The sequence below is a fragment of the Cryptotermes secundus genome, unplaced genomic scaffold (genome assembly GCF_002891405.2).
Source record: "Cryptotermes secundus unplaced genomic scaffold, Csec_1.0 scaffold1441, whole genome shotgun sequence".
In the NCBI taxonomy this organism is placed as follows: Eukaryota; Metazoa; Arthropoda; class Insecta; order Blattodea; family Kalotermitidae; genus Cryptotermes; species Cryptotermes secundus.
The window spans coordinates 240,316-253,889 of record NW_019734987.1 but is presented as its reverse complement, the minus strand read 5'-3'; the positions used below and the strand labels follow the sequence as shown (position 1 = coordinate 253,889).

The 13,574-nt window shown below is 38.3% G+C and overlaps 1 protein-coding gene across 4 annotated transcripts in view; it reads right to left on the bottom strand.

The window, feature by feature from the left end:
- Positions 1-13,574, bottom strand: part of LOC111869171 (ATPase family protein 2 homolog) — a 33,355-nt gene that overhangs the window by 4,186 nt on the left and 15,595 nt on the right. For 2 of the 4 annotated variants that reach the window (XM_033753310.1, XM_023860444.2), the window contains exons 11-14: positions 12,741-12,905; positions 11,119-11,285; positions 2,985-3,082; positions 69-251 (exon numbers count right to left, since the gene is read on the bottom strand). In XM_033753310.1, the coding sequence (XP_033609201.1) occupies positions 11,124-11,285; positions 12,741-12,905 (327 nt within the window). In that variant the 3' untranslated portion in view covers positions 69-251; positions 2,985-3,082; positions 11,119-11,123. Of the gene's footprint in view, positions 1-68; positions 252-2,984; positions 3,083-7,878; positions 9,298-9,369; positions 9,466-11,118; positions 11,286-12,740; positions 12,906-13,574 lie in introns of those variants that run through there. The other 2 variants (XM_023860443.2, XM_033753309.1) reach the window with 2 other exon arrangements.

Sequence of the window (13,574 nt, the reverse complement as noted above, 5' to 3'; positions counted from 1 at the left end):
ACATTCCACTCTTCAGCAATCAACAAATTTAGCAAATGATTAAAGTGAAAATTAATCACCCTGAGTTATAACCTCATTCCCATACAAATTATGTTCTTTTGTTAGGTTTATAGGCCTCTGTGCCTACCTCTAACACAATGATCTGAAATGGTCAAAATAAATTAGACTTACTTCTGTTGTTGATGATAAGCTGTTGCTTTCCAACTGGAACACTTCAATCTTTTGCCCATCCTCTCAAGTTGCAGTGAGATCTGATACAATGCAGTACAACAGATGTAGGATATGCTCATAGTTGAGAGTCTATTAAGAATTCTAATAGGAGAATATTCAGAATCAAGGCAAACTAGTATAATAACTTTAAATGCTGCTGTCACAAGCAAATAAATATGATTATTGTGATGCAAAATAAACAAGACCACTTAAATCCAAATGTAAACATTAACTTTTTTTATTTAAAAACCAGCAGAGACAGATTAAAGCAACGGTACATCATCTGCTTTAAAAAAACTCAGTGGCTTTTAGTCTGCAAGCAAACTATACCAACTGAGCGACTGCTGCTTGTCCGCAAAGTTAGTGCCAACTTTAGCGGATAGAGGGTGTCATGTGGTCAGCGCAACAGATTCCCACGACCGTTAATCTCAGTTTTCTAGACTGGAACTGCTACTTTTCCATTCAAGTACAGTGGCTGCTTGTAGCTAAAATTAGTGGAGGTGCTGCTCCAGAAGTGCACAGTTCCATACAAAGATTTGGCTACTGACATTAAGCTTAAGGATTATATATTGTATTGTACAAGTATAAAGAAAGAATTAAAGAAAAAAGGACTCATTATATAAATGTTATTGATAATATCGTGGAAATTGAGGGTGCTGCAGTTCCGCAGTGCCTATACATGGGCCACCCCTGTTCAAGTAGCTCCTCAATTATCCTCACGAGACTGAGTGGACCCCGTTCCAGACCCACTACTTCTCAGAAAATCTCATAACGCCGGGAATCGAACCCAGGGCCTCTGGATCTGTAGCCAGGTACTCTGACCACTAGACCATAAAAATAAAAAAATTCAGTACACCACATGCAAGATTCCCACAGACTCTGGCAACTTTGCATGTGACTTTCCATAGCATGTGATAATGTAACCCACCATAATACAATGTCTGTGACGTATTATGCAATAATTACAAAGTCCATATTGTGGACATAATGGATTATTACACTGTGTAATGTCGTTAAGATCCCCATAAATGCTCGTATCCGCCTAGTACACCATGTGGTGCCATAACCCAGAAGTGTACAACATGAATCTTTGCTGCCACGGAAACCTCGACCCTCAATTACATAAAATGTTAATTACATGTTTCTGAAGTATATATATTTACATACATCTCTTGCCTGAGACTGCAAAATTTCTTGATGACTACTTGTTATACCACCATTAAAAATTTCTCATAATTTTACTGGAATTGCTTGTGATAGCACATAATTAACAAGAAACAACTTTTTCTCTTTATACAAATAATAAAACAATCATTGTTAACTCGACTACATAGATCAAAACAATTATGTACAGAGAGGAGAATCATTCTGAACTGTTCACATTTCCAAGATGTCAATGCTTGAATAATGTTTCAGTTTTCATTTCTGTGTGAATGTACAAGTTTAGAGTGCAACAGGTGTGAAAATGATTTGTAAAGTGCTCAAAGATTTATGTTTCTGTTGCAATAAAGATTGTAAATTAAACAGATCTCACTGACCTATTCTTTCCACATATAATGGCCAGTAATGAATTGTTTTAGCCTATTTTCCTTATTTTGAAAACATAAAAAAGCAGGCTTATGGGATCACCTTCATGTCTGTGAATCCCCATTTATCAACTTCCGAATGCCTGAACCAATTTTTATGAAACTTGGTATGCATATCATAGCACATCTGCCCATCTCAGCAGAGTACATCATAAATCCCTTTGATCAGTGTGTGTCTGAACGTATACCCCTGCATATAGTTGCTAGGCAACAGCTCAGTTGAAATATTCCCATGGCAATGAATACACACCACAATAGGAGAAACGCTGGAGGTGTCGTTCTCTACAGGGTCATATCAAGAGAGAGTCTGTGGGTCTGTGTATCCCCTTATCATGGCTAGGCAACATCAGTGATGAATTGCTGGAGGCATCGCTTTGTATGCAGTCCATGTCATATCATAGGAAAGTAGGCAATTACTTCTTCCCAGAACTTCTTGTTACTCTACATATTTAACTGCAAGACTGAATATAAAAGAAGAAGTGCTATAATTAAATAGGAGCTCAAGAAACTTATCTCACTGACTTCAGGTCATGAAAGAGTCCTGGAACATCGATAGGCTTTCAGAACTAACCCATCTTCTCAATTAGCATGTAAGTTTGGCTTATCTTGTGACAGCCATGCTTGATTTTTACCTCACCAACACAATTCTGCAGCAACAGTAACCGTGCTGTGTCCTGGTGAGAGTGAAATAACTTTCTCCTTGGGGTGTTTGCATTTCCAAAAATAATCTCAGACCCACTGTATTTTCCTGTACATGACACCCTGACCCTCGAGGGTTAGTGAGAAGGTTATGGCAAGTACATTAGTAATTTAAACTATGTACATGGGGACCAGGCATATGCCTCATACTCCATTTCAATGAAATTCAAGAAGACACAAAACAAATAATACAACATACATCATTAAGAGGCAAGATATATAAAGATTTAGTTAAAAGTTAATTTTTGTAATCCACAACACAGAATCTAAAATTTAATACATGAAAAACACAAAATCTGTGAATGGAATCAGATAGGTTATTTCATATACAAACTTACTGTTGTACAGGTGTAAGACAACCCAATAGGAAAATTCCTTCTTAGTCAGAACAGGGCCCATGTCTTATTTGCAAATAACTAATTTCAAACTGTATATCAGTATCAAAATAGAATTTTGTTGAATTATATTGAAAATATTATGATAGCTTACTCATTTTAGTCAAAACTTTTAAGCTGAACTCCATGCTCTTCTGTGTTTATGTCATCCTTTAATCTTTCTGTGGCTACTTGAACATCCCACAGACCATCCTGAAGCATAAAACAAGCTTATCAATATATTAATGAACATTAACAACAAACATGACATTCCAAGATGTAAAAATAGTGGACAAAAGATAATTTCCTATAAGTTTTTCAATATATTACAAATTAAATGTTTCACTGAAATGTGCAAGTGATAAGAGAAAAACATTCTGATTACCTGCCTAAATCGGTAAAAGAAATTGGTAAGACCTGGGGAATATGTATAGAAGAAGTTTTGAAAATTCTTCCATCTGACCACATACCTAGGCCAATATGGGCAACTCAGGAATATTCTTTTACCTGCGCTGTGAATTCAGGTCAATATAATGCCACAATTAAATCAGTTACATTAATGACATGGTCATTCATCTAGATGTTTATAAGAGTCTGTCTCAGGGCAGGTATTGAACAATTACAAATCAGTCAAGGGAACTACCTGGCTTCCTCTGATTCTCAAAAGGAACAGCTATAGAAACATGGTATACTTCTAAAAGACTGTACTGTAGAATTTATAGATTGATCCATAATGTAAAAATTAAGTACATTAAATAGTGTTATATTTTAGCGTCCTGTTGCACTGATTTAAGTCCATGATTTATTTCACCGTTTTTAGTGCATACATTTATCTACCTCAGTCCTTTCTCCCGCACTACATGTTTCGGCACAAAAGTAAACTAGGGCAACTTTAACTTTTTTATAGCCTCACCTTACCACTGCAGACTTCTAGTACTTTAAATCTCCAGTTCTTAATGCTTCCTTTCGGAAGCGTAGGATTCTAATCAACAAAATGCAATTCATTTAACACGTTAAGTATGCTCAGCTTCTGAGTCATCAAATTGTATTCAAATATTTACTTCCTTCCTTGTTATGGTAATGTCACATGCATATTATTATTATTAATATTATATTGCGGGGAAGAAATCGTGCGTCTGTTTGGCTATGTAAAATGTGCGAGATATAACCTCAAAATTCAACTATTACTTGCAACTGTTGAGTCGTACATAACATTTCATGCATTCTTTGTATGTATGCTATCTACCTGCACATCAATTTTCATATTTACAGCTCCAATACTTTATTAACTATAGCTGTCAAACACCGACGTAATACAGCACACATTAACCTCTTCAACCACCTTGCACCTTGCTCTTCCACTTTCTACCAATAGCTACTTAGCACAGATTAATTCCACAAACAATTCGCAGTTGCCAGTCATGCTGCCATCTATACGCAGCGTTGTAATTCTACAAAACTATTTAACAGCATCATACACTCGATCGGTAAAAAACTTAACAGCTATTGCTGGTTTAAACATCCCAAATACTTTCGTTGTCCTGCTGAGTAGCTTACTCCATTTATATTTGTGAGTTATGTTAATTGGTTTAACTAGCACCGCTACATTTAGATCCATCAGAAGGAAGTTTCTCAACAGTTTCTTTGAAAATATAAAAGCATTTAATAAAAATAAACCCAAAAATATCCTTACTGAAATACTCTGGACCATTTTAAACTACAAAGCCTTAATACTCATTAGACTTCAGGAAAGCTGAGATTGGGCGAACTTCAACAAAGAAAAAAAAGTTCCCATTATAGATGTGTATTTTCACAACTTTTACTGGAAAGCCACAAAAATATTTTTTGGTTAACCAGTCAAGTGGTTCTTTTGTGTGTTCTTACCTCTCCCACCCCAGAACATTCAAATTTGTCATTGTGGCGTTTAATTTTATGACTTTTGCTCCCTTTTTAAAGTGCAATATCTCAATCATGTTATTACAAATTTATTGAACGAAAAACCTCTGACAGACCAATTATCAGACTTCACACACTTGTACCTTAATTTCTACAGCTATTACACCAAAGTTTATATATCTTTTAGTGAAATTTCGTACTTTTGACTTTATAGTCACCAATGACTTTCATTTCCGCACATTCAATATACACCGTCTTGATGGTCATCTGGTGTTTAGAAATGAAACACAATCATAGTACAGTCAACTCTCGATTATCCGGGGGCGGATTAACCGGTTTGCGGCTTAACCGGGGCTTTTTTTTTAAGTTTATATGTTGTTTAATATTCATTCACTTTTGTTTCACATGGTGAGTTTAACACTATTTTCGCACTAGTGTGAACCGAGCTCTGCATTATTTCGTCCCGTTATGCGAACACAATGTTCTAGGGTGGGGGTGAAAGAATGCAAGAATTTTTGGAAAGTTTCAAGGACAAATACACCGCCCCAGGTTATTTAACGGTACCATCTCAGTGTGAGAGTGCATTGTGAAAGTAAGTATCAGTTTCTTAATATAGATCTTCAAGTGCGTTAGCAAAATGTCGGGGTTTAAAAGGAAGCGTGTTGTGTTAAGTATTCAACAGAAACTTGAAATTATCAATCAGCTGGAAAAAGGAGCTGTAGTTAAACAATTAGCAATGCAATACGGTATTGGAGAACAAACTGTTCGTGATTTGAAAAAACAAAAGAATGAGTTAATTTCCTTTGCTTCGTCTTCTAATTCAAGCGGAATGAAGAAGAGAAAAACCATGAAGAAATCAACATACGATGATCTCGACAAAGCGATGCTGACCTGGTTTAATCAACTAAGGGCACAGGGAACAACAATAACAGGACCAGTTTGTGCTAAACAAGCTAAATATTTTTTCGAAGCACTTGAACTAGAAGGGAGTTTTGACGCTTCTTCCGGTTGGCTAACACGTTTCAAGCAGCGTCATGGAATACGAGAAATCAGTATTCAAGGTGAGAAATTGTCAGGGGACTTGTCAGCATCAGATCAATTTTGCACCAATTTTGATAGTTTTGTGAAAAGTGAAAATCTGCTGCCAGAACAAATCTATAATGCCGATGAAACGGGTCTTTATTGGAAATGCTTGCCAACCAGAACATTGGCATTTCAAAATGAAAGACAGGCTCCAGGTCACAAATCCAGTAAGGAGAGATTGACAGTCTTGTGCTGTTCTAATGCATCAGGAACACACAAACTAATACCAGTAGTTATCGGCAAAGCGAAAAGACCACGCTCTTTTAAAGGAACAGTAGCTTCAAGTCTGCCTATCCATTATTTTAACCAGAAAGTAGCTTGGATGAATAGAGCGATATTTAAAGAATGGTTTGATTTTAAATTCGTGCCTCAAGTTCGTGACCATCTAAAATCCCAAGGCCTACCTGAGAAAGCTGTGCTCCTCATTGACAATGCGCCCTCACATCCTAACGAAAGTCTCCTGAGGTCAGATGATGGAAATATTTTTGTGAAATATTTTCCCGCTAATGTTACCGCACTTATCCAACCAATGGATCAAGGAGTTATCTCAAGTATGAAGAGAATCTACAGATCAAATTTGCTACAAAAGTACATCGATGAAGGCAATGATCTGACGTGTTTCTGGAAGTCCTTTTCAGTATTAGATGCCATATACGAGATTTCAACAGCGTGGGATACAGTAAAGCCATCTGTATTGAAAAATTCATGGAAGAAACTGATGCCTTTCATCACTAATGAAGATGACGAAATCCATGGATTCACTGGATTCAGTGAAAATGAGATAGCCATAAAATTGACAAAAGTGGCTAACCAAGTTCATGGTGGTGAAGAAGTCAACGAGGAAAATATAAGAGAGTGGTTTAACTGTGACTCGTGTGAACCGGGCTTCGAAATGTTAAGCAGTGACGAAATCGTAACTTCAATGGGGGTGCAGCCAGAAGAGCGGGAAGAAAGTGAGAATGAGGAAGAGGTGGACAGTGTTGCCAGTAAGAAAGTATCACATGGTGCTGCGCTTAATCATTTGGAATCCTTACTAGACTATCTTGAGAGTGAAGAGGACAGTTTATTAAGTGACAAGCTAATATTACGTAGGCTTCGTACGGATATCCGTAAAAAGGAAAATGCCGCGAAAAAGCAAAAGACAGTATTAAATTATTTTAAGTGTTAAGTGTGACCGTAAAAAGTGCTGGATGTTGTTGAACAGTGATTGAAATAACTAATTCATACTGAGTGTAATGTAAAGAAAGTATTAAATAGGCCATGAGATGACATAGAAATGAGGATGAATAAATTTAAATACAGGTAGGTCTATAGTATTATGAAGGTATTAAAAGGTAAAAGGTAAAGTTGTTCCTCTGCTCAACGAATTAAGCCCTACGCCATTAAGGCGTGTGGGGGAGTGGATGTATAGATCCAAATTTTCTTGACCTCGGCACTAGTTGGAGGTGAGTGGTCAGCTTCACGCCCCGGCCGCTTTACCCCCGGGGAAAGAGCCCCCGGTACCCATTGGATAGGAGGTTGGATGGACCCCAGAGCCGGTCTGGACGATTTGGAGAAGTTAAAATTCTTGACCCTACCGGGACTCGAACTCCGACCCTTCACAGTCGTCCAGCCCGTATAATAAAATTTGGCTTAACCGGGTTTTCGATTAACCGTGACTTCCATCCCCACCATTAGCCCGGATAATCGAGAGTTGACTGTAGTTTACTGACAAATCTCTAGCAAAAAAAGAACACTCCCAGCTATGCTTATTACAACACTGTAGAAGCCTCACTGATAAACAGAATTTCTTATTACCATGTGGGCAAGCTCATGGCTAGTATGTATGAATGAGCTGTACTGTTCTTCCAAACATCCACTGCAAAACCATTATCTTTTACAGACTATTAAATCATAACCACCCAACAGAAACATTGCTGAAACCACAGTGGCAGATACTGTGTATACGTTATAATTATGTACTTCTTTTGGACTTCACCCATCGTCTGGTATATAAAAGACAAAAAAACCACGACGTTTCGGAGGCTAGATCTGTCTCCGTCTTCAGGTGGATAGGGAAGGATAAACCTACTCAGCTGGGCCCCTTACAAAGAGCTAGTCTCAATAACTGGTCCAGTGGTCTGAAACGTCTTGGTTTTTTTGTCTTTTATATACCAGACGATGGGTGAAGTCCAAAATAAGCCAAAAGAAGTACAGTATACACCATCTTCAGAATCCTTTCAAGTCTATCTATAATTATGTAGTTTTCAATACCAGCCAAGTGACGGGTTTTAGATTTTAGTTTCAGCTTACACATGTTTTCTAAAAAGTTTTGGGCATACCGATTTTTCTGGCTATAATTTCCACAATGTCTGGTGTACAAAACAACTCAAAATATTCCAGGGGGTTAGAGGGGTCTTCTAAATCAACATTTATGCCAGGCTTGCCAGTGAATGGAAAACATGGTCACTCAGCACCTATTATTTGCCCACAAGTCAGGCTGCATGCTACTGTTATTACTGACATTTCCTGCTTCACCAGAGCTGACACTTTGTTCACCACCTAACAAAATTTTCACATTTATTTCACTATCACTACTATATTCACTCTTTGAAATATCACTGTATTCATTCCCTTGTAACAGTTCATAAAACACCTCATCACTTACACGCATCTTCTTGATAGGAACTTCCACAATGTTTTGTCCAAAGAACTTGAATCCAGGACAGCTATCAAGCAATCAACAACTATTGGTCACACTCTGAAGTAACTAGAATATCTTGCAAGCACAATGTAAAAACGTTTCCACTGCTGACTGGCATTATATCTACAACGGAGCAGTTAGAAACATGCTTAACATTGATAGACATTATGGCCACTACTATACACAGCATTGCACGACGTCTACAGATGTCATAACGACCTGACTGGTTAACAAGTAACGATACTGAAGTTTCCAGATATTACATATTTACCACTTTTATGCAACAAAAGATAATGTCAATAAAACTGACATTAATACACAAAACTAAAAATACATGTACTATGCTCTGTGTGCGTGGGTAGGGGGGAAGAGTGGGATTTAAATCCCAACCCCTAAACCATGAAAAGCTTCAACTTGGAATTAATCTGTTATTTTGTCAACAGAATAAGAAATTGTTGCCTTCATAATATGAGAACCATTCATTTACAATACCTTCATTATTTGCATTGGATAAATGTTTCTTAGCTGATATCATGTCTGCTAATAGCTGTTCATAATTGACATTTTCAAGGTTATTCACTCAAAAAGACAAATTCATACACCTGGTTGATATACCAAACAAGAACATCAACTTTCATCTCAAAGTATATGCAAGCAGAATGCATGGGGCTCAAATACTCTTTGTGATATGGCAGCACAAGGCATGAGCAGTCATACAGCACTCCATGGCAGCAGGCAGCAACTGCACTGCACTGCACTACACTCCCTGCTGATGGGTTAAATCTGCACTGCACTGCACTCCTTGCTGATGGGTTAAATCTGCACTGCACTGCACTACCTGCTGATGGGTTAAATCTGCACTGCACTGCACTCCTTGCTGATGGGTTAAAGCATCTCAAAGCAATCCAAGGATCAACAAATTCAAAAACGTTTGCTGAAACAGTTTTACAAAATTAAATACTGCAATATTATACGCCACAATTTAAAAACAAAACCTTAAAACCCTTGTACTCACACAATCTTTTATGTCAGGTTACCATACTATGACAGATGCAAAACATACATCCAGTTCATAGTATCACAAGCACATTTCACCAACGCATTCCAAATATTACCATCACCAAACTGACTTAGTAACAGAATCTCATGAATATGAAATATAGTCATGTTCACAATAAGATCATTATATGTCACCATCCACCTCATGACCTACACGAGTCTCAGAAATCAAATGTGCTCCCTTTAAGTACGAGGGGTGAGCCATAAAAACCAGCCCTTGCACTGTGACCTTCAATGATCTATTGTGCTTCCCCTTTGGATTAAACCTTTATTAATACTACATTTCAAATGAAATGTATGACTTTATTTATGGGGGGGTCATAAAAGTCGCTTGGTTCCATGAAGAATTGACCCAGGTGACGATATCTTAGGTAAGCTATGGCCTCACAATCACATAAGATGTGTGTATGTGCACCTTTACTGAACTGTATAACTGAAAGTAGCGTAAAAGAAGTGCCTCACCACAGGACAATCTGGCACACCCTCTATAAGGGTAAGTTATACAAGACTAAGACAATGAAAACAGTTTTACCAGGTGCCAAGTCACATAACTGATAACATCCAACATTAACATAAACTATTACTCCTGACAATGGAAATGAAGATGACACAATTTTCACTATGAGGACATTACAGAATCTGAAACTTCAGAGCTTTCTTTCCAATCACAACATTTATAATTCACAGCAACTCTGTTATCATCAATTAACAGACATCTCTGATGTCCTGTATTATATGCAACACTTTTTAAAAATTTTAAGTTACCACATACATACAATGCATTAATTAAACTTATTTAAAAATAACATTGTCCACTACATGTTTTGACCATCACTGGTCATCATCAGATGTTTTTAAAAAGTGCTCCATGGAGACTGTTGTGCTTGTATTTTTTTTTCTAATGTAGAATGTATAGCTTCATCACATATTTGAATATTGTACTGTATTGTATTTGTGTTTCTGTAACATTCATTAATAACCTCTGTTAGTGTTTTGTATGCAGTGTGTGTTACTGTTCTGGATAATTATATGTCTGTGTACTTACTTTGTGGTGCTGCGTGTCTTCTCCTGCTGTGTTCTGTGTTTAGACAATGCATGTTTGCTGAGCAGGACTGAGTTTGTCTTTTATACTGTGTGCATGTGCATCTGTTGTCCAGCTCTTACAATGCCTCAAATATTGGGTTATCATATTCATGGGCCGCACCATAGCTCAAGCAGTTAATCACTAGCTTCCCACCGCGGAGACCCAGGTTCAATCCTGGGTCTGGTCAAGTGGGACTTGTGGTGGACAAAGTGGCGCTGGGGCAGGTTTTCTCCGAGCACTTCGGTTTCCCCTGCCAATCTTCATTCCACCAAATGCTCCACAATCACCCTCACCTATCATCTGGGGCTGGTACAATAGGCCAGAAGTGGCTGCAGTACAAGGGACTTAATCCCACCCCACTAGCAATAAAAAAAGAATATCATATTCATAAGCTAGAGAAACCACAAAAATATTCTAAGACACAATTTTCCTCCAGATACTTACAAATCTCAAGTCTGCTTCAGATATGTCTCATATAACTGAAGCAGCGAAGATGGTGTACGGGGTGTGACCAACTGGAGGGCCGACATAAAATTGTTATGTGTAATACTGGTTGCATCCAAGTTCCCTTCTAAAGCATTAAGCGCTGCCTCATGGCACACAGCTAACACCTGAAATCAACAATCCCCAGTCATGCAAGCTGTTTACAGATATTCTGCACCTTCTAGCAAAGAAGGCAGGAGCTGTAACACAAAAATTAAAAGAATTTTCTGTGGAACAATACAATTACTTACGGTAATCAGTGAGAATTAATCCATACCACATACATAATGGCCTAAGGCCTGCCTGTATGCCATCATCCCTATTCTGCAATGTAACAGAGTTAGTGGCAGTTACAGATAGTATCACCAAATGGAAGTGAGAGGTCTCTATCCCTTGAGATGCAGTCTTGACCTTTCCTAAAACAAGTTCCAGTGTTGATAGCATGCAAATTTAATGAAATTATTATATAAAGGTAAAGCTCTCCCCATAACAGACCATGAAGGCCCATAGGGTTGTGAGACATCGAGGCTCCAACATTTTCTTTAGACAGTCCACTCACAGTTGGCGGTAAGGTTGTTAGCCTTATATGCAAGCCGCCCTTTATACCCCAGGAATATTCCTGTTACTTATTTCTCTTAGAGGCTGAATCGACCCCAGTGCCATGTTGCGGCTGGAAGGATTAGGTAAATTGAAAAAATCCACATAGGGACTCAAACCGGCGACCTTTAGCTTGTAGCATAGTGCCTCAACCAATTATGCTATTGCATACCCCCAATGAAATTTAAGTGTTTCAAAATGGATTGATGGGAGGTTTCAGTTTGGAAACTTCAGCTAGAGATAAGAACTGTTTACTCTGAAGCCCTGGTATACTGGAACAGGATACTATCTGATCATCTGAAACTAGCACCTTCTGAATAAAAGACTGTAGACTTTTATTCAGGTGCTAGTTGCTACTACACCAGTTGGTTGGTATCCTCATACCATTCAGTTGATGTAGTGTAGTGTAGCATATTCTCATATGAAGCAACTGGCACAGTGACAAATGTCTACACCTGTACTTAGGAGGTGCTAGTTTCAGATGCTCAGACCAACCAAGAAGGTTGGGATGGTGGTAGTAAGTCTGACCCCACTCAAGACGTGCCTCATATGAATCATAAAAGGGAAATGACTAAGGTGCTTGGCCCTGAATTAGGCCATGACCACTTCCACATCAGTCCTCACTCCTTCGTAGACATTCTGCCACGTTTAGTTTAATGGCAAATAACAGTAGCAGTGGCCGCAACACTGCAAACCAACCAATCCAAAGTCAGCAACTTCCACAAACATGAAGAATACCATCTTCTGGGATGTGCCACCATGCAAATATTGTGCAGCCACTTGCTCATGTTGGTTTCTCACTCAAGGATTTTTATACCATGAAGATGGAGGCGATATGTTCCTCCGAAACGTCGGTTTACATAATATTTACATAGCTCCATATACCAGAAGATGGCATTCTTCATAGTGCACTGCCATGAAAACATCATCAAATCTTACATTCCATAAACACATTCTTGATGATATCTGGTATCAAACGAACTAACCTCTGCTCCAGAGTATCCCTCAGTTCTGCTCACCAGTTCACTGATATTCACATCAGGGGCTACTGGCATCTTATGCAGCTGCATGTCTAAGATCTCCTGGCGAGTACTAGCATCTGGCAACGGTACGTAAACTATACGATCCAACCTGCCTGGCCGGAGTAATGCCTACAATGAAAGAATACACTGGAGTGACAGTTGAATCATTTTTGACACGGTGAATCATTGTGTTCATATGAAGTCTGGAGGCATGAATTCCCAATGCCCTAATTTTACTGTACCTAGGGTTAAGAAATCAACATATTACTAAATGTTCTGTTCTTCTCTGCCTAATTCTTTTCACCTTCATGGACCAGTAATCTTGAAAGCATATCATACTTGCATATCCCTATATAATACACACATATTTGTCCCTGGCTGCTAACAGCCACCTCAAAAGTCTCCTGCTGCATTAGCCCTTTGACGTGGTCATTTAAATTCCGCGGCCGCGGCTCCTGCGGTAATATATTTAGCCGGCCATTTAAATTTTGCTCGAAAATTATTTATTCATCATTGTTCTTAAATTCTATGAGATAGGAACATGAAACTTTCACTAAAATGATCTTAAAAGTTGGTTTTATAACCTTACCTTATAATATGAACCCCCTTTATATCTTCAATGGAAGCAGGTTGTTTAGTATTTGAGCAGTGAATGGTACGCTTTGAAGGATGAAACTTTCACTAAAATGATCTTAAAAGATGGTTTTATAACCTTGCCTTATAATATGAGCACCCGGTATCTCGGCTATGTAAGCAGGTGACGCCTTGAAGCATTAGTCTAAACACAGCGCTGGCTCA